This window comes from Odocoileus virginianus, chromosome 27 (genome assembly GCF_023699985.2).
Source record: "Odocoileus virginianus isolate 20LAN1187 ecotype Illinois chromosome 27, Ovbor_1.2, whole genome shotgun sequence".
Lineage (NCBI taxonomy): Eukaryota > Metazoa > Chordata > Mammalia > Artiodactyla > Cervidae > Odocoileus > Odocoileus virginianus.
In genome coordinates, this window is record NC_069700.1 from 32837771 (window position 1) to 32861519 (window position 23749).

General features: G+C 54.7%; 1 protein-coding gene and 1 long non-coding RNA gene across 4 annotated transcripts in view; one reads left to right on the top strand and one right to left on the bottom strand.

The window, feature by feature from the left end:
* The window catches only part of CPNE5 (copine 5), a 104953-nt gene extending 81626 nt beyond the window's left edge, over nt 1-23327 (top strand). For all 3 annotated transcript variants that reach the window (XM_070456528.1, XM_070456529.1, XM_070456530.1), the window contains 10 exons: nt 2331-2406; nt 6977-7030; nt 10975-11036; nt 15905-15951; nt 17956-18137; nt 18683-18810; nt 19050-19152; nt 19909-19966; nt 20384-20457; nt 21667-23327. In XM_070456528.1, the coding sequence (XP_070312629.1) occupies nt 2331-2406; nt 6977-7030; nt 10975-11036; nt 15905-15951; nt 17956-18137; nt 18683-18810; nt 19050-19152; nt 19909-19966; nt 20384-20457; nt 21667-21885 (1003 nt within the window). In that variant the 3' untranslated portion in view covers nt 21886-23327. The remainder of the gene's footprint in view (nt 1-2330; nt 2407-6976; nt 7031-10974; nt 11037-15904; nt 15952-17955; nt 18138-18682; nt 18811-19049; nt 19153-19908; nt 19967-20383; nt 20458-21666) is intronic.
* LOC139031450 (uncharacterized) lies at nt 1769-7130 on the bottom strand. The gene is made up of 2 exons (XR_011483942.1): nt 6934-7130; nt 1769-6348 (listed from the first exon to the last, which is right to left on the bottom strand). It is a non-coding gene; the product is annotated as an uncharacterized lncRNA (long non-coding RNA).
* Nucleotides 23328-23749: the final 422 nt, after the last annotated feature.

The window sequence follows — 23749 nt, forward strand, 5'->3', positions numbered from 1 at the left end:
GGGTGATCTAAGTGCAGAAGACAAGCTGGCCCTCAGAGACTTCCTGAAATCCAGCAGGGAGGCCCTTGACTCCTCAGAAGAGCTCTTTGCAGGGAGAAGGATTTGGGGGAGGTAAGCTTTGACGCAGACGAATGGGCCCAGGAGCCATCAGGCAGAGTCCGAGGAGAACTGAGTCCAGCACTGGGCGGGGCCAGGGTCTTCCTCCTCTGTGCATCTGAGTGCCCTCAAGGAGCCGGTATTCCTGGGAATCCATAGACAGGACCAGAATAGGCCTCTCACAACTTTAGTAGAACCCTTACCCGCTCTTGCCAGTTGAACCAGATCCAAGTATGCCATCCCTCCTGACTTTTGTGAGCCCTGCATCCTGTGGTGCTACAGGGGCTGTCGTAGTGGGGCTTTAAGCCCTGCAGTCTCCACTGGTGCCTCCTAAGTCTGGGACGTGGACAGGGGATGCCGTGGAAAGAGGTGCACACGCAGCTCTAAATCAGGCCCCGGCTTCTTCCAAGGAGCTCACCTTTCCAACATCTTCTGATAGAGAAGCTCCAGCACCAACACTACCTCTGCCAACTCACCCTGGCCCCTCCTCTCTCCACTTTAACCACATCACAGGCAAGTGGGCCTCAGGCTTTCACCCAGCACTCACCTCATCATCTTACCCTGGGGTTCCCCGTGCTTCACCTTTGCCAGGGAAGCTGGAAGTGGCTTGAAAAAGCTGGCTTAAAATGCAGGACTCAGAAAACTAAGATCATGGCATCCAGTCCCATCACTTCATGGCAAACAGATGGGGAAAAATGGAAACAGTGACAGATTTCATTTTTCTTGGGCTCCAAAATCACTGCAGATGGTGACTGCAGCCATGAAATTAAAAGACACTTGCTCCTTGGAAGAAAAGCTATGACAAACCTAGACAGTGTACTCAAGAGCAGAGACATCACTTTACCGACAAAGGTCCATATAGTCAAAGCTATGGTTTTTCCAGTAGTCATGTGCAGATGTGAGAATTGGACCATAAAGAAGGCTGAGTGCCGTGAAATTAATGCTTTCAAACTGTGGTGCTGAAGAAGACTCCTGAGAGTCCCTTGGACTGCAAGGAGATCAAACCAGAGCATCCTAAAGGAAGTCAACCCTGAATATTCATTGGAAGGACTGATGCTGAAGCTGAAGCTCCAATACTTTGGCCACCTGATGCGAAGAGCCAAGTCATTGAAAAGACCCTGATTCTGGGACAGATTGAGGGCAGGAGGAGAAGGGGGCAGCAGAGGATGAGATGGTTGGATGGCATCACCGACTCAATGGACAAGAGTTTGAGGAACTTCCAGGAGATAGTGAAGCCCAGGGAGACCTGGCGTGCTGCAGTCCATGGGGTCGCAAAGAGTCAGACATGATGGAGAGGCTGAACAACAACTGGAGGTGGCCACCAGATGCCATTGGGTCCCACCATTGAGGAGCTCATAATCTGAAGGCTGAAAGCTGTAAATATGTAAACAAAACACAATGTGGACTCATGGTATCACACTCCAGCAGGTGCTTCCGGCCAGCATGTTCACCACTGCCCCGCTATGGGACAGTGATGGTGAAAGGCAGCCACCCACAGGAGGGATGGGAGTTCCGCTTTGTACAAGGTTCTGCTGCACTTCACATCAACACACACTTGTGGGGCAGAGATGCAGAAGATGTAAACACTGTAGAAAACACTTCAAGCTGCCTGGACTGACCTAGTGCTAAATGTCTTTTCAAAACATGTTATTGGAAAAATGTCAAGTGCACAGAAAAGTCAAGAGAAGAGTTTAATGAACACTTAAAGCCTATCACCTGACTCTGACAAGTGTTCCACGTGGCTTTATCTGTGTTTTGCTGATGTAGTTTAAGTTATAGACATCATGGCACTTTTACCTCTAGATATCTCATTGGGAGTGTCTGAAAAATAAGGGCATTTTCCTACCTAACTACACATGTCATTATAGCACCAGACACATTGAACAATAATTCTTGAATATGATCTAATATTCATTTCATATTCAAATGTCCCCAGTTGTCTCCAGAATACCTTCTATTGCTCGTTTGTTCAAGTAGAAGTCCAAGTATGAGAAGTAGGTCCCGTTCTCCAGGACCCAGCTATTTTCTGGGTTACAACTGGGTTTCTGGCCCCATGGGTGACACCAGGCCTTCCCAGGGCCCCACCATCTCTGCTGGCGTGGAACCCTAGAGCAGAGGCATGGGGCAGAGCTGGAGCCCGGGGTAGGGACGTGAGGGGTGGCGGGATGGGTGTGAGCAGCAGTGCACAGCCTGGGCCTCGTGTCCGCGTTCTCAGCAGCACCCTTCCCTTGCAGCCATGACTTCATTGGGGAGTTCACCACCAGCTACCGGGAGCTGGCCCGCGGGCAGAGCCAGTTCAACATCTATGAGGTGAGGTGGGCTTTGCTCTGACGATACGTAGCTCCCACAGTCTCTGAGGCCCACAGGGAGCCCTGGCTGGGGTCTTTGCCTCTTCTCCTGTGAGGTGGGTGTTATTGTCCTATTTCACAGTTCAAGAGACTGAATCTCCGAGAAGCGAGGGTACTTGACCCGAGTCCAGAAAGCGGCAGAAGAGGCCAACGATCTAAGTTTATCTGATTCCAGATCATTCAGTTATATTCCACACCCTCAACCCCAAAGCGGAGAAGGCAACGGCACCCCACTCCAGCACTCTTGCCTGGAAAATCCCATGGACAGAGCAGCCTTGTAGGCTGCAGTCCATGAGGTCGCTAAGAGTCGGACACGACTGAGCGGCTTCACTTTCACTTTTCACTTTCATGCACTGGAGAAGGAAATGGCAACCCACTCCAGTGTTCTTGCCTGGAGAATCCCAGGGACGGGGGAGCCTGGTGGGCTGCCATCTATGGGGTCGCACAGAGTCGGACACGACTGGAGTGACTTAGCAGCAGCAGCAGCAGCCCCAAAGAGAGCTCTTCCAACCAGGCAAGGGGATAGAAGTGCAGGTGGGGCAGGAGGTAGGGCACGGTATCAGCAGGTTCCTGGCTCCAGACCCGAGGTCCTGAGTCCTCCCTTTCATCAGAGCAGTTGCAGGGCCTGCAGAATGTCTTCCCTGTCCTAGAAGGAAAGAGAGGGACAGGAGCCAGGGCGCCTCCATCTAGACTGGGGAACCTTGGACAAGACGCCCAGTCTCTTGGCAGATAAGAGCGTCTGCCCTCAGGACAGTCTGCACTGAGCCTCTGCCTGTGTGAGCTCTTCTGTCGGGATATGCTCCCAACCTCACAGATCCAGTTCAGGCCCTGCTCCTCTGATGGCCTGTTTGCTGGCACAGAAGTGAGGCGACTCCATGGACGGCATAGTTCTTGCCAGACCCACTAACTGCAGATGCTTGTAACCCTAGCTTACGGCCCAGGGTTCCTATCCCAGCTCTGCCACGTATAAGCTGGGTGACCATGGTTGAGTTCCTGCCCCCCTCTGCCATGCACACTGAGAATTAAATTACTAGAACCACGCCTGGCCCCTGGTGCGCATTACGTCAGTGCTATCTCCTAGTATCATCTGTCGAGCGCCTGGGTGCCAGGAGATTTACATTTCACAACCGTCCTACGAGCTGGCCCTGTCCTCACATCACTCAGCGAGTGAAGTCGCAGAGCTGGCTTTGACTCCCATCCCCAAATCTGAGTCCCTCCTTGCGTTACTCCCTCAACCTGTATCTCTGTCCCGAGTGGACAGGTCTTGTGTTCCAGCTGGACCGAAGCGCCCCAAGGACAGACTAAGTGATAGCCCTTTCTGTTGCCCTATTCACGTTGGCCTGGGTCCTCCTAGGCACACAGTAGGTGCTTATTATACTCCCGTACTGAATGCAACAAGGCTATTTGTGAGAATGGAACGTGGATGAATTGCTTTGTGAGAGCTCTGACACTCGCAGTTAATTGCTTTGTTTTCTGCAAGGACAAAGGACGGAGCTGTCTCTCTTCTCTCGCCCACACAGCAGGCTCCGTCTTTCTCTGGACTCTCTCCTTTTTTAATTTATTTATTTTTGGCCCTGCTGGGTCTTTGTTGCTGTGTGGGCTTCTATCTAGTTGTGGCGAGCGGGGGCTCCTCTCTAGTTGTGGTGCACTGGCTTCTCAGCACGTGGGCTCTGGAGCACAGTTATGACGCAGGAGTTTAATTGCTCTGCGGCTTGTGGGGTCTTCCTGGATCAGGGATCGAACCCATGTCTCCTGCATTGGCAGCCAGATTCTTTACCCCTGAGCCACCAGGGAAGCCCTTCTCCAGACTCTTATTTACTCATTGTTTTGGCCATACCACATGGCACGTGGGATCTCAGTTTCCCAACCAGGGATTAAACCCCACCCCCTGCATTGGAAAGGAAGTTCAGAATCAACCACTGGACCACCAGGGAAGTCCCTAGAGTCTTCTAAGAAAATTTTTAGGGAAGGGAAGGGGAGGGGTCAGATCTCTTGGAGTCTGACCTTCTAAGGGTGCTTGACAGGCCCAGATGAGGCCATGATCTCTCAGGCTTAAAGCAGGAAAGGTTAGATCGACTTGTTTTCTCTGTCATTGAGCCCCTGCTCCCTTGAGAACAGTGAGAGAAACTGCAGCGCTGGCAAACCAAAGTGCTGTCTGCACATGTTGGAAACGCCGTCAGGTAGAAAAGGAATTAGATTCTGGCTGCTGAGGGGCAGGCCTGGCACTGTGGAGGGTATCTCTGGGAGGCCGGTTTGGGCTCAGGAAGGCCTTTCTAGTGTCTGAAGTGCCTGAAGAGAGGATAGGCTTCTGCCAGGAAAGACCCTCATCTCAGGCCCTGGCGTTAGCCTGGGTGTCCGCCACACATGCCCAGCTGTCTCTGGTCGCTCCTCAGACTCAGCCTCCTAAACTGAATGCGCTGGCCAAAGTCCCTGCCACCCTCCTCTCCTCGGGCCAGCCGGTTCTCCCGCCTGTGCCATCATCACAGGGACCACGGCCCTTGGGGAGGCATCCCTGATGCCTCCCGCCCCGCATCCCACTCCCAGTCCATGATTGAATCCTGCTTCTCCTGCCACCTGAATATTCTGAGGTTTGTCCCCTTCCTTCCCGTCCACCCCCACCGTCACCATCTCCCCTGTGGGGGGTGGGGGGGGGCTTTGCGCCAGCCCTCTCTTGGCCTTTCCGCTTTGACTCAGTAACCCAAAGGTGCCTACAAAATGGTAATTGACCACGTTGCTGCCCTGCTTACTACCTGGCTATTTAGTTCACCCACTGTCTCAGCCTGGTTCACCCAGGGGAGCGGGGGAACCTTCCATCCCAACTGATGTCCAACAGGGCCCTTTACCTGCAAGGTAAGGCCGAGCTCCTTCACACAAGCGTCATGCCCCTGTGACTTGCAGACTCTGTGCAGCTGAGCGGGGGGGCATGTATGAGCGGCCGTATCCCTCACGGCTCTAGGAGCCCCCGGGGTCTGGCCCGCTCCCCGTCCCTCTGCCCACCCTCGCTTTCTGCCCCATTATGCCACCTGAGGCTCTCTGCACCTCCACACTGGCTCAGGCCCTGCGGCTCCGTTTGTGCTGGTGCCTCTGCGGGGGCTCCCTTTGCTCTTCTTCACCTGGTTGGGTCTCTACGGGGCCTCAGAGACGGCCTGTGATGCTCCTCCTGCAGGAAGGCCCTCCCTGCACACCCACCAAGTCTGAAGAGGGTGCTCCTGTTCCCTCCTCCCCCACTAAAAACAGGCCTGTTACCTGTTTATCTTACTAAGTGCGTGTGTGTATGCTAAGTTGCTTCAGTCGTGTCTGACTCTTTGCGACCCCATGGACGGTAGCTCACCAGGCTCTTCTGTCCATGGGATTCTCCAGGCAAGAATACTGGAGTAGGCTGCCATTTCCTGCTCCAGGGGAATCTTCCTGACCCAGGGATTGAACCCACATCTCTTAGGTCTTCTGCACTGGCAGGCAGGTTCTTTACACTAGCGCCACCTGGGAACACCTTATCATACTTCCTACCTCCCCGCACCCTTCCCGGCCTCACCAAGCCCATGACATCCTCAGGGGTGGGGGCGATGTCTCACTCACCGTTTCCAGAGCCTGCATAGCTCCTGGTCCTGGGAGCTACTCAGTGCCCCCTTTGCACAGGAGGGCAGACCCCATACCAGCCCTGGGGACCCTGGAGACGCTGGGGATGTGAGGAGAGGGAGAGGAGAAGGCTTCAAGCTCCAGCCCAGGAGTGGGGAGGTTGCTGGCCCCTAGGGGGTGCTGGTCCCCTGCAGGGCATTTGGGTGCAGCCGCTTAGGGCTGGAGAGGCTGGTACACAGGGAGGCGGGGAGGGGCTGTGCATGCCCAGTGGTGCTGGAAACCCCAGAACAAACAGGATGTTTTCTCAGTGCCCACTTCACAGGAAGATCTGAGAACAAAACAGTGCTTTAATATTAAAAGTTATAATTAGAGAGTGCAAATGTGGAATACAGGCTAATTTAAAGATAACAGAGATGACTTCAAAGACATGTGCTTGTGGCCAGGTCTTTTGGCGACGCCCAGACCCCCAGGAGTCCATGTTCATTCCCCTCTGGTGGGAGAGCTGCTTTGGAGTAGACGTTTGAGATGCGGTAAATTCTAGAAGCCCCACAGCCTCATGGGACAGACTGGGAGACCCAGGCACAGTGTAGTCTTGGGGCTGCGACGTGCCCCCGTCTCAGCAGCCTGCTTGGTGACTGTTGTCTGTCCTCCGAATACGTCAGGCAGCACCAGATCCTCTGCGTGGCCTCCAGGCCTGTGGCAGTTCTGAGGCTGTTTGGGTTTCTCCCCCGAGACTTCTCTCCCCCGTTTCCACCTGCTCGGCTGGCCAGACCTCCCACCTGAAGGTCCCACCTGTGCCTAAACTCCAGCTCTTTCTTCCTTCTGTGTCTCCCTAGTCACCCTTGACTTCCTCCTTCTCTTCTGCCCCAGGGCCACACCCAGCCCCCCACTGCTCAGAAACGCTCCTTCTTACCTGGTAACTGGGTTTGGTTTTGTTTTTTTTTTTTTCTCCGCAGGTGGTAAACCCAAAAAAGAAAATGAAGAAAAAGAAATATGTGAATTCAGGCACAGTGAGTAGCCACCCCCTCTCTGATGCGGATGTAGACTTCCTGAGCCCTGAGCTAGGTCTGGTGGCCAGAATCACGTGTGTCTGTTTGCTTTACTGCAGGGCGTGGGAACCAGACCTGGGGGCTGGGGGTGGGGAGGGGTGGGGCTGACAGAGCAATGGGGATCGGGGGGACGGGTCCTGTTATACAGGATGAAAAATCCCAGACAGAAACTCCCGTGGGGGGCTCTTCCTGCAGGAAGGAAAAGGACTTGAATTTATTGGGCTCTTACTCTGGGAAATTCCCTGTTGGGGTGCTTTTCACAGGTTGTTTCCTTAAGAGGCAGGCACTATCATCCCCTCGTCACAAGAGCGGAAACCAAGGCCGCAGGCAGGGAAGTGACTCAGCCAAGGTCACAGAGCTGGAAGGTGGTAGGCATGGCAGTGAGCACAACAATTAAATCTGCAGCCTGCAGCTGCTGTGGACACGGCCCCTCCTTAACCGAGACCATCCTGGGATCACACTGGCCCAGCGGCTTCTGGGGGCTGATCTTCAGGACATTCCTGCTTTTTTCAACAAATATTTACTGTGTGCTCCCACATGCCAGCCACTGATTGGGGCATGAGGGAATAAGACTGATGCAAACCCCTGCCCGCCTGGTGCTTATTGTCTAGTTGTGGGATGGGGGACAGAAAACAAATGCACCCACAAGTACCTGTGTGTGTCAGGTGGTTGGGAGTGCTGTGGGAAAAAGTATAGTGAAGTGTGGAATCTAGAAAAATGATGTAGATGATCTTATTTGCGAAGCAGAAATAGAGACACAGAGGTAGAAAACAAACGGATACCAAGGGGGAAGGGGTGGGTGGGATGAATTGGAAGATTGGGATTTACATATAAAATACATACACTGTTGATACTATGCATAAAATAGATAACTAATGAGAACCGACTATATAGCACAGGTCAGTGTTCTATGGTAACCTAAATGGGAAGGAAAGCTGAAGAAGAGGGGATACGTGTAAACATACAGCTGGTTCACTTTGCTCTATAGGAAAAACTAACACAACGTTGAAAAACAACCATGCTCCAATAAAAATTAATTTAAAAGGTATAGTGAGATAATTCAGTAGAGAATGCAAGGGCCTAAACTTGCTATTTTGTATCAAATAGTCAAGGAAAGTTCCTCTGAGAAGATTTAAGCAGACGTTTAAGCAAGGTGAAGGAGTTAAGGATATCAAGGAAAAAGAGTTCTAGCTGTAGGGATTAGCATGTGCAAAGGCCCTGAGGTAGAGCCCAGCAATGCATTTATAGAGCAAACCAATGTCTTAGCAGTGCAAACATACCCAAGTCTGTACCCTTCATTTGTTCCTCCCACTCTAGAGGGCCACTGCCCCATCAGCGAATACAGCCAAATACAGCCATTTGAGTCAGACCAATGGTAACTCCAGACCAGACGAGGTCACAGACAGGGGCCCCCAGGATTCCTCCAAGGAACCTTATTTTCTCCATCTGTAAAATGGGTCTAATACACCATCCCTACCTTGTTGAAGGCACAGGGTGGCTGTGGCAGACATGGGAGATGCAGGACTATAAACTACTCTGCTGACCACCGCTTCTCTGATTATAACTGCTTCACGTGCAGGCTTGGAGTAATATTTCCTTTGTCCAAAGTTGCAGGGTTTCTCAGTGGGAATGTTGTCAGCATTTGGGGCAGAATAATTCTTTGTCTTACAAGACATCCCTGTATGTGGTGGGATGCTTAGCCTCCCTGGCCTAAGCTCATAGCTAGCAGTGGAACCCCAGTCACTGTGAGACTCCAGAGCTCTCCCTCATGTTCCCAAATGCCCCTTGAGAGGGCAGCACCTTCCCCAGCTAAGAAATATTAGATGTACAGCTAAAAAAAAAAAAAAAAAAGGTATGAAACCCACTGATCTCATCCAGCTTTCTTGCTTTAGCAACAAAGAAACAGACCCAAAGAGGGGACATGATTTGTCTCAGGTCACACAGTGAGTTAGGGAAGTGGCAGGACTAGGCCCAGTTCTCCTGGCTTACCTTTGATCCAGCATTTCCAAATCTTTACCGTAAAAAATAAAAAAAAATCACTCAGGGTTCAGGATCCCTATTAATATACAGATGCCTAGGCCAGTTCCCTAGGGTTCTATTTTAGGAAACCCAGGCTGGGAGCCCAGGAATCTATATTTAGTGCTTCTCATACCTTACTTGCTATGTGCAGGATTTCCTGGGGATCTTGCTGAAATGCCAAGAGTCTGCATTTCTACCCAGCCTCAGTGGGATGCTGATGCTGCTGTTCTGAGTACCAAGTCCCTGGGTCAATCCACATGACCTGCCAGGCTCAGCAATTAACTGCTTCATCCCAGGGCCTGAAGTGGAATTCAACCCTGACTGCATGTTAAACTCAAGTGAGGAGCTAAAAATAAACCAGGGCTGTATCCCTACTCCAGAAACCCTGATGATATTGGTTTGGCGTCTTCAGTCCAGCCGCAAGATGTTTTAAAAGCTCCCCCTGGAGTCTAATGATCATAGAGGAGAGGCCACTGCCACAGTCCACTCCTAGAGACTGGGGAGGCTTTGTCCATCCACAGCGAATGGGGGTCTCCAAGGCCCCACTCAGTACTCACAGACTCTCTGTTATTTGGGCTAATGGCTCATCCTCTTGGTCAAGGGGAAGCTCTACCTGGTCTCCCCACCGAGCTGATAAAGATGACTGAATCTGTACCAGTAGGGGGCGCTACAAATCCTAGAGTGGAATTCTCTGACACTAGTAAATTGTCCCCCACTCCATTCTTGCTTCATTTAATTGACTTTGCCAAGATTGAAGGCAGAAGGAGAAGGGGACGACAGAGGATGAGATGGTTGGATGGCATTACCAACTCGATGGACGTGAGTTTGAGCAAGCTCTGGGAGTTGTTGATGGACAGGGAAGCCTGGTGTGCTGCAGTCCATGGGGTTGCAAAGAATCAGACACGACTGAGCGATTGAACTGAACTGAACTGCCAAGCTTTCATTTGTCTCCACGATCCTAAATCATTATCATAACCCACTGCCAGGTAGTTGCCTGTCTTGGGAAAGCTGATGCCAAAGCTGCCAGGGGCATAGGTCAAGCAGCATCTGCTTAGGCAAGGGGGCCTCAGGTGCTCAGTCACCTCCAGGAAAAGGACAGGCTGCTTAGGAGGGGCTTGGGTCTGAGAGGGTAGAGATCAGGCGATGCGAGAGGGATGCGGTGGGACAAGTAAGGTTTAAAACAAGTGCAAACCAAAGAAGCATATTTCGAGATGAATGCATGTGGGTATGCTCAGTCCTGTCCAACTCTTTGCGACCTCATGGACTGTAGCCCACCAGGCTCTTCTGTCTGTGGAATTTTCCAAACAAGAACACTGGAGTGGGTTGCCATTGCCTACTCCAGGGGGTCTTCCCGACCCAGGGATCAAACATTGGCAGGCGGATTCTTTACCACTGAGACAACAGGGAAGCCCTTCAGGATTAATAGGTAGTGGATTAATATGGAAGCATGAAGCTTGTCGGCACTGACAGATCTTAGGCCTGTGTCAGGAGGACCCCCCTCTCTCTCCGCACCCGTGTCTACTTACAGAAAACTCAGTTCCTTGGCTTGAGCCCCTGTACTTCAGTGACAGAGACAGGGCCCCTCCAGGATGCAGTTTGGCATCAAGGTCAAGAGCACAGGGTCTGGGGCCAGACAGATCTGAGTTCCCATCTTACTTGGTCACATCCTGGCAGTGTCCTTGGACACACTGCTTCACTTCTTTGAGCCTCAGTTTCCTGGGCTGGAGAATGGAGATAATTGTAGTACTTTTAGAGTTGTGGGCACAGTTTGCAATGATGTGGGCAAACCTGGCACATGCTGGGGGCTCCATCACCATCAGCAAAGCTCCCCGCACCCCCTCCCTGCTCAGTGCTCCCCGCTGACCAAGCTTCTTTTTGTTTTCAAGGTCACGCTGCTTTCCTTTGCTGTGGAGTCAGAGTGCACATTTCTCGACTACATCAAAGGAGGGTGAGAAGAGATGCAGCCTGGTTTCTTTGGCCTCGGGGGGAGGGAAGGGGCCCCCACACAAGGACCTGAGCCGAGCTGACCCCACCTGGCCTCTCTGAGGCCCTGGCCAGAGCCTGGGATGCTGGGCTCCGAGCAGACCTCCCGTGTCTGGGCGCAGACGATGACCCCAGAGCCCTGCAGGGCCCTGAAGTGGCTGCAGAGGGCGCTCCTGAGCACGGAGGCCCGCTTGGGTCGTGGGAGGTCTCTGTGCAGAGAGGGGAGCTGCAGGTGGTAGGGACTCCGTGAGCCCACATGACAAAGGGCTTAGGGAAGCGGAAAAGCCCTGATCTAGGCGTCAGGAGGCCCAGGCCCTAGGCCCTTCTTTGCTGTGAATTAGCTAGGTTACTTTGGACACATCACTTTCCCTCCCTGGGCATCCATCTCCCCCGCTAGCACAGAGTGGTTGGAATTAAGTGAATTCTAAGGTTCCTTCCCGCTCTGAGCTTCTGATACCTCTGGTCTGTCTGGGAGGCGGTGATTAACCTGCCCACTGTCACTGGGGACCTACCAGGGACAGGAGAAACTGGGACAGAGGCCAGGGGATGGTCCGACACAAGTTTAAGGAACAGAGAGACCCAGAGGGGTTGGCCTCCGGGCCAAGGCAAGCAGAGAAACCTGGAGACTCCAGCCAAACAGCTCATGAGGAGAGAGCCTGACGGTGCAATGAGGTCCTGCCCAGCACGCTCCCTGCCAGGACAGGTGCCAGGGCAGGGGTGTGGGTAGCCGAGAGCCCACAGGTGCAGGCAGGTGAGTGACTACACCTGTCTGGAAAGGAGACAGGCGGGGCCGTTGCCAAAGATTCATCCCAGCCAAGCAGGCGCTCGGCCGCCTGGTTCTCAGGGCAGAGGGAGGAGTCAGGCCCTGGGAAGCCACACTTACTCTCCCATGACGTGCCTCCCTGCTGCCTTGAGCCTGCAGCCCACAGGCTTGCAGCTCTCCTTGTCCCCGCTGAGCACACGCCCTTCCCGCAGCCCCCCAGAGGCCTCCCCGTCCCTCCCCCATGTCAGCTCCAGCCCCTGCCCTTGCTCCTTCCCCCATCCAACTGCTCTGCACTGTATCATATTAAAAAACCACCCCCGATATCCCATGGTAATTTTCAAGCAACCCTCATCCTGTTTATCCTTCCCATTTGCATGCATGCACGCTAAGTCGCTTCAGTTGTCCCCGACTCTCTGCAACCCTATGGACTGTAGCCCGCCAGGCTCCTCTGTCTGTGGGCATCGTGCCCCCAATTTGCAGGACACAGGGGGCTAGGGAAGATGATAATCTACATTTTACACAAGATGTCCCAGGCCACACTGCTTAAGTCAGTGGCAGGGTCCATCCCATCCCCACACATTGCATTTCTTCCATAGTAATTAATCTGCTGAGCTTCCCCCTTGTAGCTCAGTTGGTAAAGAATCTGGTTGCAATGCAGGAGACCTGGGTTCGATTCCTGGGTTGGGAAGATCCCCTGGAGAAGGAAATGGCAATCCACTCCAGTATCCTTCCCATGGACAATCCCATGGACAGAGGAGCGGCAGATTACAGTCCATGGAGTCGCACAGAGTCAGGCACGACTGAGCGACTAAACCACCACCACCAGTGAATCCGCCTCATAGCTACCAGGTGGGATGTGAGAGAGATGGATGGGTCCAAGGGCTGGGTGCTGTGAGGTCCCGTCATCTTGCTGAGAGGGCGCTCACAGAGCCAAGCCCTGGTCCTCCTCTCCTCTCTTCACACTCTGGAGAGCCTAGGTGAGGAAGCAGGCTCTAGGGAGCGAGAGGCCGGTGAGCGTGTCCAGGCAGGCAGGCAGCTGATGGAGGCGTTTGTCCAGGGATTCTCTCCTCCCTCACCCATCTGGACCAGGAGGAAGGTTCTGGGCGCCTCTGTCCCCATATCGAAGTCAGAGATGGAGCTGGTTGCTAAGCAGCCTGTTCTTGCCCTTAGGCAGGAGAGGCGAGCCTGCAGGGAGTCACTTTTCCACAAAAGTACCTGCTTTTCAGTCCCTTCCTTCCCTGAGACATTTCAGAACCCAGAGCAGGCAAGACCACTTAAGGAGTGAAAAGGCCTGCCTCTCCCCTCACCCCCGCCTCCTTTTTTTTAAATGGGGACCATTTTATAAAGTCTTTATTGAATTTGTTACAACATTCAGTTCAGTTCAGTCGCTCAGTCATGTCTGAGACTTTGTGACCCCATGGACTGCAGCACGCCAGGCTTCCCTGTCCATCATCAACTCCCGGAGCTTACTCAACTCATGTCTATCAAGTCAGTGATGCCATCCAACCATCTCATCCTCAGTCGTCCCCTTCTCCTCCTGCCTTCAGTCTTTCCCAGCATCAGGGTCTTTTCCAGTGAGTCAGTTCTTTGCATGAGGTGGCTAAAGTTTTGGAGTTTCAGCATCAGCATCAGTCTTTGCAATGAACACCTAAGACTGATTCCTTTAGGATGGACTGGTTGGATCTCCTTGCAGTCCAAGGGACTCTCAAGAGTTACAACAATGCTTGTTTTATATTTTGTTTTTTTGGCCACGAGGCATGTGGGATCTTAGCATCCCAACCAGGCTTTGAACTCTCACCCCCTGCATTGGAAGGTGCAGTCTTAACTACTGGACCACCAGGGAAGTCCCTCCTCTCATCCTTTATTTGGAAGAACCAGGCTGACAGGGTCGCTCAGCTGTAGTCCTACAGGCCAGAACCACCTCTTGCCACCTTGCGGCTCCTTCTCCCTCAGAGCTTGGAGTCTACTGAATGCTCTGGCCGAGGGCAGCAGACAAGGGGGAAGGCGTGTGGGGAGGACTATCTCTAGCCAGCAGACCCTGGATGGGGTCTCCTGCTCACCATGTCCTTCCCCCTTCCCGGAGATGGAAGGTTCCCTGAGCAGCAGCTCAGCTGATCAAGCGGAGCGGGAGCCGTGGTTTCTGATGGGGACTGCCTGCTCAGTGCAGGTGAGGTGAGCCCTGCATGCGTGCTAAGTCACTTCAGTCATGTGGACTCTTTGTGACCCCATGGACTGTAGCCCGCCAGGCTCCTCTGGCCATGGGATTCTCCAAGCAAGAATACTGGAGTGGGCTGCCATGCCCTTCTCCAGGGGGTCTTCCTGACCCAGCGAGCGAACCCGGGTCTCTTATGTCTCCTGCATTGGCAGGTGGGTTCTTTACCACTAGTGCCACCTGGGAAGCCCCAGGTGAACCTCACCATATGTCATCCATGGTCACAACTCAGAATAGAGTTTTCCCGGGTGTGATCCTACAGCCCCCTCCTCACAATCACTGCTTGAAGGCAGGGGATGTGTGTTGATTCTGGGGCCCCACCTCAGACCAACTCCCTCCCTGGGAGGAGGCCCTGGGACAGTCTCTGTAAACAAGCTCCCCTGGTGACGCTCCACTCACTGCGTGAGAATCACAAGACTAGACTTTATCAGGGATTCGTGTCTTGTCAGCTTTGTTTTGTCAGCATCTGGCACGGAACCTAGAACAGCCAAACCCTCAGAAAGTTTTAACCCTGAATATGAATCCTCAAAACCTAATTTTTTTTTATTATGGAAAAATTCCAAACACAGGCAAAAGTGGAGAGACGGTGTGATAAGCCCGCAAGTACCCTCCATCCAGATTCAACAGTTACCAGCTCACAGCTGCTCCTGTTCCACACACTCACCATTCTACCTGATTATTTTGAAGCAAATCCAGACATCATGTCTCATCCCCTAATTACTTCGGGATGTGTCTCTAAAATAGAAAAGGACTCTCTCTTTGTAAAATATGACCACAATACCAAAATCACACCTAAAAACCGAGTCGTTCCTTAATGCCAACTGTCTAGTCAGTATTCAAATTTCTCCAGTTGTGTTATAATGTGTTTGAATTGGCTTCTCTGAATGCAAAATCAAGGCAAGGTCCATATATTACGATTGGTTGATTTGTCTCATAATTATCTTTTGTTTTTTGGTCACGCTGCTCCTTGTGGGATCTTCATTCCCCAACCAGGGGTTAAACCGGGGTGCCCTCAGCAGAGAAGGTGCCCAGTTCTAACCACTGGACCACCAGGGAATTCCTCATTATCTATCTTTTCGTCTAGTGGTTTCCCCAAGTGCCTGAAGGGCTTGCTAAAACAAATTCCTGCGCCTCACCAAGGGATTCTGGTTTAGTAGGTCCACTGGGGGCCTGAGACTCCTCACAGATTCCCACGTGATCCTGATGCTGCTGGCCCAGGGGGGATCTTCCAGTGATGCTCCTACAGAATTTCCCACAGGCTCCCCCTGTACCCCCACAGTGTCACTTAACATATTCCTCTGTCCCCCGTGTTTCCTGTAAACCACTGGTAGATAGTTCTGGAAGCTCAGCTGGACTCCAGTTCCATTTTTTTGGCAAGACAGCTTCATGGGTGGTGTTTTGTTCTTCCCTAAGGAGATGCACAGTGCCTGTTTATCTTTTTTTTTTTTTTTTTGCCAGGTTAAACAGTAAGGCTAAATCAGCTTTAACCCTGAATCTGACTCCAAATTTGAGCCAGGAATACAGGGAAACCCTACTTCTCTGGCCTCCGGTGGACCCAAGGGCAGGGTTTGGAGAGGAAATACATAATTGTAGCTATGTGCCCAGCAGAACGTAAACATCTTTGGAGAGCTGTCCCTCTGCTTCATTCTTCTGATGCTCACAGCAGTCCTTTGGGGGAGGGTGGGGCTGATGCTACTCTTCCAGTTTTCCCGGAGGAGACAAATGCTTCAACCAGGCTGCATACATGGCCTGCAGCAGGGCTGGGCGGAAGCCAGGTTCCTCTCTCCAGTCCAGTACACTTGACCCTCCCCAAAGCCCCGCCTTTGGCCAGCTAACTTCCCTGTTGTCCTCCTTCTAGGACCCAGATCAATTTCACGGTGGCCATTGATTTCACAGCCTCCAATGGTGAGTAGAGGGCATGGGCCGAGGGGCTGGATGAGGACTGGGGGCCCGGAAAGGGGAGGGCTTTTCAGGACTGTGGTAGTTGTCCCTAGCTGGACGCCACGTCTTCCGTACTCTCTGGCCTCATCCTCCCAAAGAGGAGGAACTTGGGCCTGGAGAACCAAAGATACAGCCAAGGTGGCAAAGGTATTCCCTGATTGGTTCGTGGTCACTCACAAAGCTGGGCTCTGGGCCTCCACACCCTGAGCCACAGCCTTGCTCTTGAGGACACCCAGTCTCCCTGAGGGACTGGGAGAGCGACGCTGTGGGGAGCCCTGGAGCAGAGGTGTTTCCTCACAGGATCAAACTGCGCAGCCCCTGTGCAGTCCAGGGCTCCCCAGGTGGCACTAGTGATAAAGAACCCGCTTGCCAGTGCAGGAGATGTAAGAGACGCAGGTTCGATTCCTGGGTTGAGAAGATTCCCTGGAGGAGGGCAATGGCAGCCCCCTCCAAGTATTCTTGCCTGGAGAATCCCATGGACAGAGGAGCCTGGCGGACTACGGTCCATGGGGTCGGGCAAAGCGTCGGACACGACTGAAGCGACCGGACACGAGCAGGAGCACCGTGTGCAGAGAGGCGGAGGCAGGACTGAGCCTGCGGTCCGCAGGGAGGCGGGGACAGCTGGGAGCGCCAGTCCTCACCTTCGCCCAGGCTGCCCCAGCTTCCTTCCTTCTCTGGCCTTCTCCAGGGTGACCAGGTGGCTGGGAGCGATCAGTGCCTAACTTGACACTGTTAGAGCCGTGACAGCCTTCCTTGGATTCTGGACCCACATTAAGCCCTGCTCAATCAGAAGTTCCTCAGGTCTGGCAGTCCAGAGGCGTGTCAGAAACCTCTCTCTGCAGGCCCTACCATGGCATAGTGCTGAGATGTCAGAGCTGGGGGGCGGCCAGGGGGTGCGGTGCTTAGTATTCATAACAATGAGGAGAGTTAGAGTAACATCTGTTTAATCCTCACAGTGGTCCAGTGGGGTGGGGACTGTTATCAGTACAGTATAGTGTTAGTCGATCAGCTGTGTCTGACTCTTTGCAATCCCATGGACCGTAGCTCGCCAGGCTCCTCTGTCCACGGGATTCTCCAAGCAAGATTACTAGAGTGGGTTGCCATTCCCTTCTCCAGGGGATCTTCTCGACCTAGGGATTGAACCCAGGTCTCCTGCATCCCAGGCAGATTCTTTACCATCTGAGCCACCAGGGAAGCCTGGGGACTATTATTACCCCCATTCTGCTGCTGGGGAGACTGAGGCCAAGTGGTTAAGCATTCGTATCCAAGCTCACACAGCAGCAAGTAGAAAGAGGATTAATACTCGGCAGCCTGTGCTATACTACTCTCCTTAATAAACAAGAAACTAAAATATGGGCCATATCAGTGGCGACAAGGGCTATGGAGAACCAAGCCGGGAAGAGGGGTGGGGCCTGTAACTTTCAGCAGGCCCCAGGGAAGACCACAACAGACCGGAAGAGGGAGGGAATAAGACGTGCGAACATCTGTGGAAGTGTCCCAGAGCGGAGGGAACAGCCTTTGCCAAGGCCCTGGCATGGTAGGGCCTCCCGGGATGGTAGGAGATGCGGAGAGGCATCACTGGAGGCCAGTTCCAGTGGGGCTGTGTGGGCCCTTGAAAGGACTTCAGGTTCAGCTCTGGATGAAATGGGAACATCGGGGCATTTTGAGCAGAGAAGAGGTGTGATTAGGTGAGTTTTGACGTAGATTCAGCCTGGCAGGTGTGCTGAGTGTGGACACAGGGCAGAGACATGGAGGTCAGGCTGCTGCAGTCCTACAAGCAAGAGACTAGGTACACAGAGGAGGGACTTGGGCTACATTCGGAGGGTTTCGCAGCCATGGTTTGCTCGAGGATTGAATGCTCAGTAAGGGAAGGAAAGGGGTGCCCTTGGACACCCCCTTCTGCATTTCGAGCCTGGTGATTTGGTGTGTCTGGGCCATCGAGTGTCGCTGCTTGTCCCCACTTCACAGGGAACCCCTCGCAGTCAACATCGCTGCACTACATGAGCCCCTACCAGCTGAACGCCTACGCGCTGGCACTGACTGCAGTCGGGGAGATCATCCAGCACTACGACAGCGACAAGATGTTCCCCGCCCTCGGCTTCGGGGCCAAGCTGCCCCCGGACGGCAGGGTGTCCCACGAGTTCCCGCTGGTAGAAGACCCTGGGAGAAAGGGCTGTGGCCTGGGGTGGGGGGCCTTGCCCATCCTGCCCGCCTGGAGACTTGAGCTGTGGGCTTTGTGGGGGCAGGTTGCCTGCTGGGGCTTGGAGTGGGGACTTGTATCGGAGCTCAGATCAGAAACCCACTCCCCACCTCGGTCACAAGCATCTCCCTTGTGAAGCCACCCACAGTGGGCTCTGCCCTCCTTTTCCCAACAAGACCCTGGTGGAGGTGGAGAGGGGTCGTGGCTGAACTATTCCCCAAGACCTCAGAAATGAGGATAAAAAGGGTGTGCATTGGGTTTGAACAACTGCAGGTAATTCTAGGATGGGAGGATGTGTCTGATCAGATACAGGGAATAGGACAAGGAGCCGGTCTGGACACTGCTCACCCGGAGTTCGTGGTGCCCTTCATGGTGGGCCTGGGGGCTCTCTCCCCGGCCCCCACCCCCGAGTCCCCACCAGAGAGAAGTCTAGGAGGGCCCAGGCCTGCAGGCCTCCTCCATCCTGGCTCAGCCCCCCGCCCCCTGTGCTCCCAGAACGGCAACCAGGAGAACCCCTCATGTTGTGGCATCGATGGCATCCTGGAGGCCTACCACCACAGCCTGCGCACGGTGCAGCTCTACGGCCCCACCAACTTCGCCCCCGTGGTCACGCACGTGGCCAGGTGAGCCCGGGTCACTGGACAGCCCTCCCTGCCGCTCGCAAGGGGCTTCCTTCCATCCCCGCACTCTCAGGAAGGCGGGAGGGCGCGTCTCTTCCCACGGATTTACTTTCGGGGGCGCCCTGACCCTAGAAGGGCCCCCCCCACCAAAGAGCTGTCCCACCAGTGTTCAGGGTCCTTTTGGGGGGGACGGCACGCCCAGAGTCCCAGCAGACAGACCACTTCCCCCCGCCCCGCCCCAGGAACGCGGCCGCAGTGCAGGACGGCTCCCAGTACTCGGTGCTGCTCATCATCACAGATGGGGTCATCTCGGACATGGCGCAGACCAAGGAGGCGATCGTCAACGTGAGCGGGGGGTGGGGACAGAGGCTGGGGAAACCTGGGGGTACACCTCCCTGCCCCCTTTAGGGAGACCTGCGGGGCATGCCCTCTCTGGGACCACTCCTGGTTTGTCGCTGTAGAGCCTGGACGGCCAACAGCAGGGTTTGGGGGGTGGAGGGGGTTCCGGCTGATGAAGGATCTGACTGGCGAGCTCTGCACCCACCTCTTCATCACACTGGGTGGTCCGCTCCCGCCAGACTCCTATGGCTCTCTCGTTAACCCACCTCTGGGGCTGCTGCCCCAGACCCCAGTCCGGCTTGGCCGGGTAGAAGGCCTGGGAACATGGAACCCTGCACGGGGTGGTCTCCCTGCACAGGGGCTCCGGGCACAGTTGGCCCTCCCTCCGGGCCCACGTAAAAGCTGTCCCACATGATGGAGGTCCAGAGGCAGAGGAGAGGACGGGGTGTCTCGCAGAAGCAGACCTGTGACCCGCCTCCCTCTGCCTCCCTCCTTCTCCATCCCGCTTCCTCTCTGGTGTCTTGGTTCCTTTGGTCGCTGTTCTCTTCCCCACCTCCTCCCTCTTTTTTCTGTGCTTCTCTCTGTGTGTCTCCATCCTTCTCTTCTCCTTTTCTTCCCTAACCTCCTCCCTTTCTGCTGTTGGCCCACCCCTTCCCACCCCTCCCCATGATCTCCCCTTCCTTTTAACTGGCCTCTCGGCTGGGACCCTGCCCCTCCCACCCCCCCTCCACCTCCTGCGTTGTCTCCCACCTTGCCTCCCAGGCCGCCAAACTCCCCATGTCCATCATCATCATCGGCGTGGGCCAGGCAGAGTTCGATGGTGAGTCCCCACCGCCCCCCACGTGTTTCCCCAGAGGCTTCAGGCCCCTGGGAGTGACCCCTCCCAAAGGAGGGAGGACTCACCCCAGTCTGTGCGAGACTGACTGTCTGGGTGAGCAGGCAGGGTGTGAGAGTGCGTTTGTTTGCACAGGGAGAGGTGTGTCAAGGTGCGTACCCCACGCCCACACCCCAAGGCTGTGGGGAGGAGGCCCCAAGTCACTCCTCCAGCCTCCACCCTGGGAGTCTGCGGGGGGCAGGGGAGGGGTGGGGTGCCCGGGACTGGGCTCCTCCTGTCTCCCGGCTTCAGCTTGCTCATCTCTGACGTGGGGGGCCTGGGCCGGCGGCCTCTGTCCTGCCAGGCTCAGGTGCCCTCCAGTTAGCTACCCCACCCCTTGTCTTTACCCGCTCCCCCCAACAGCCATGGTGGAGCTAGATGGCGATGATGTGCGGATCTCCTCGCGGGGAAAGCTGGCCGAGCGGGACATTGTCCAGGTGAAGCCCAGACCTTGGCTTTCCCCACAGAAAACACAAGAGCCCCCCTAGCCAGGCTGACCTCACTCCCCCTTCTGGGGGCTTCTCTGGAAAGGGGCCCTGGAGGAAGGCTTTGGTAGTCCTAGAATGGCTTGGCCATCAAAGAAGGAGACAGGAGTCAGTTGTGGGGCTGGACGCCCCCCACCACCATGTCTGAGACTCACCCCTAGTCTGGTGTTACCCCAACTGGAACGCTCACGCCCAGCCCTCCCTGCTGCACCAGGCCTGCAGCGTCTCCTGTAGAACACAGAGGCCTAGTTTCTCGCACCTTCTGTTACCTTCTGCCAGGCTGCCTTGCTAAGTGAGATGGCAAACCCCGTGAAGGTGGAGGCGGTGTCTAAAGGGCTGCTGCAGCCCTTTTCAAGAATGAGTGTTGCCTGGTTCACTGAATCAGCGCCAACCTCTCTGTGCATAATGGCAAATGTAACAGCAGACAGGTCTTTTGTCCTCGGGGAATCCCTGTCCAGTCAAGCCTCAGAATGCGCCTCAGTAAGCACACACACCTCTGTGACTGCTGCAGACTGAGTCCCTGGTGCTTAGGAGATTCAGAATAAAAAAGTCCCTGACAGTCTCCATACTGCGCCTCCCCCATTAAAAAATTCAGATGGGGGAGGGGTCATTCCAGATGTGGAGAAGAACGTTGGGGGGCTAGAAACTGAAGAAGAGCGGTCTGGGAGGTGTGTGCAAAGGCCTGGAGGCAGGAGTGAGCCTGAGGCTCGGGAGTGGCGGTGGGGTGGGGGGTGGGGGGGCAGACATCTCCTGGGAGGCAGCCATAGGCGTGGAACTGTACGTGTTGGGCCAGGAAGGGAACCCAAAGAGACAGAGGGCTCTGCTGCAGAAGTGGGAGGAGACCCTCGGGGTCCATTTCCCAGAAACCAGGGGTGTCTGCTAAGTGCCTCAGCTTGGCGCTGAGACTTAATCAGAGATTAAGGAATCTTGTTCAGTGGCGTATCCTGGCATGAACAGGTGTTCAAGAAGTTATTTGTTGAGTGAATGAAAGAATAATGACTATGATACAGCCCTTCAGAGAATCACTATGCTGAAGGTTTGAGTCAAGCTGGGCAGAGGCTGAGGAAGGGTGGGACAGGAGCCCAGGCCTGGGGATTTGGGGGATGGGGGCTGGTGTCCAGAGGGAGACCCGGCCTCACACTGCCTCCCCCTGCTGGACAGTTCGTGCCCTTCAGGGACTACGTGGATCGCACGGGCAACCACGTGCTGAGCATGGCGCGCCTGGCCCGCGACGTGCTGGCGGAGATCCCCGACCAGCTGGTGTCCTACATGAAGGCGCAGGGCATCCGCCCGCGCTCCCCGCCCACGGCCACGGCTCGCTCTCCCCCACAGTCGCCGGCCCGCACACCCCCAGCTTCCCCGCTGCACACGCACATCTGAGCGCGTGGTCTGCTCAGATGGCTGGGGCTTAGGCCAGTAGAAAGGTGGGCGGGGCGCCCAGACCCTGCTGCGGTCCACCCCGCCCAGCCTGTGGAACACGTGTGCCTGGGAGGGTGGCGGGGCGGGGCTTCTGGAGACTCCTCCCACACTGCCCCACACCCCGAAGTCTGGAGGTACGGTGATGGAGGTGGGGATCTGGGCCCCTCCTTCTCCTCTTTCACCGACGCCTGGTTCTGGACCAGCCAGGAAGATGTTAATCAGGACCATCGGGGTCCCCCTCAGCCCACCTGGGTAATCTTCCTCTGCTCCTTATCACCCTGAGCCTGGTCTGAGCCTCCACCAGGTCGCCTGCTCCTGTGGTGTCTACTCCTATACCAGCCCCCTGACCCCCACCTCAGTATCTATCCTGTCCCTGTTTCCAATGAACTCCATGAGACTGCTGGGCTTTGAGGAATGCCCGAACATGTGACCCCCTCCCTGGGACCCTTGCATGCAGTGGGAGTACTACAGACCCATGAAGGAGATGCTGTGGTAGTGGATGGAGCCCGCCTGGTGGGCGAGGAATGGAAGCTTATCAGGCACGGAGTCCTTTCTGGTGCCTCTCCAGCCCAGTGTGACGCTGGTTCTAGACAGAAATCCACAAACCTCTCCTGGTCTGGGCCCATAGGCACCTTTGCAGTTGGCTTCTGGCCTCAGACATCCCCTTCTCTCCCCAGAGGCTGCCCAAGGTCCTTGGGGTGCAGTCCTCTACCACCCACCTGGAGGCTTGGGCAAGAAGCAGCCCTGCTCCAGCACTGACACTGCCCCTCTATCCCATGGGGATGGGGGATCCCGGGGTTCAACCCTGCCTCCAGCCCCTGCTGACTGCAGGAACCCAAGCAAGGCCTTTCTATCTTCTGGGTCTCAGTTTCCACATCTGTAAGGCAAGAGGGTTGACCAGATGGCCCTGGGTTTACCTTTAGCTCTGATGGCCTAAGAGTTCACAGTCATCCCATGTCCAGCTTCCCCCATCCCATTCCTCACTAGTGCTGCCCTTTAAGGCCGTCTTGGCTCTAGGGTCACCCTTTTCCACCCCATCACCCCAAATCCACCCTAGTCCCTCAGCCTTGGGCTCCTGGCCTCTGAGCCAGAGCCCTTGCCCCTGTTGTGGGAAAGGTGAGGAAAATGATCTCACGCCTGGGCCCCCCCAGCTGCCCAGCCTTTACCCACCTGGGGAACAGGTCATGCATGCCAGTCCCTCCTGCTGCATGGGGCTGCTCTGCCCACTGAACCTCCCATGCCTGGTGGAGACCAGGCCACACCGCGTCTGTTGCAGATACCGCTTCCCTTCCCATCATGCATGACGGTGGTGTTTCTATGCTGTCTGGTCCTGTGCCCGTCTCTGAGACAGTCTCTGTGTGGAATTTGCCTTAAACTGAAGTAAATTTGATTCTTTTACTAAAGTTCTTTGTTTTCCTTTGTCTTATGAAAAATAGCACAGATGTTGCTGTGTGAGGGTCCAGGTTCTCCTCGCTCTCTTTTTTTCCCCTCTTTTGTTCAACAAAAATTTGCCGAACAACTACTGTGTGCCAGTGCTAGGCACTGAGGATGCACAGTGAACGAAACACGGGGGCCCTGTCTCCATGTTGAGCTTACAGCAGACACACAACAGGACAGGGGAAGCGCAATAAGCACATAAACAAAGGGTAAATGACAATTCCCAGTGGTGACAAGTGTCACAAAGGAAAATAAGAGATTAAGAGGATAGAGAGTGACATGGTGACATTTTAGATGAGGTGGTCGGGGAGGGGGCCTCTCTGAGGAGATGACGATTAGATGAACCCTAAGGAAATGAGAGAGAGGAGCATGCTGGTATCTGAGGCAA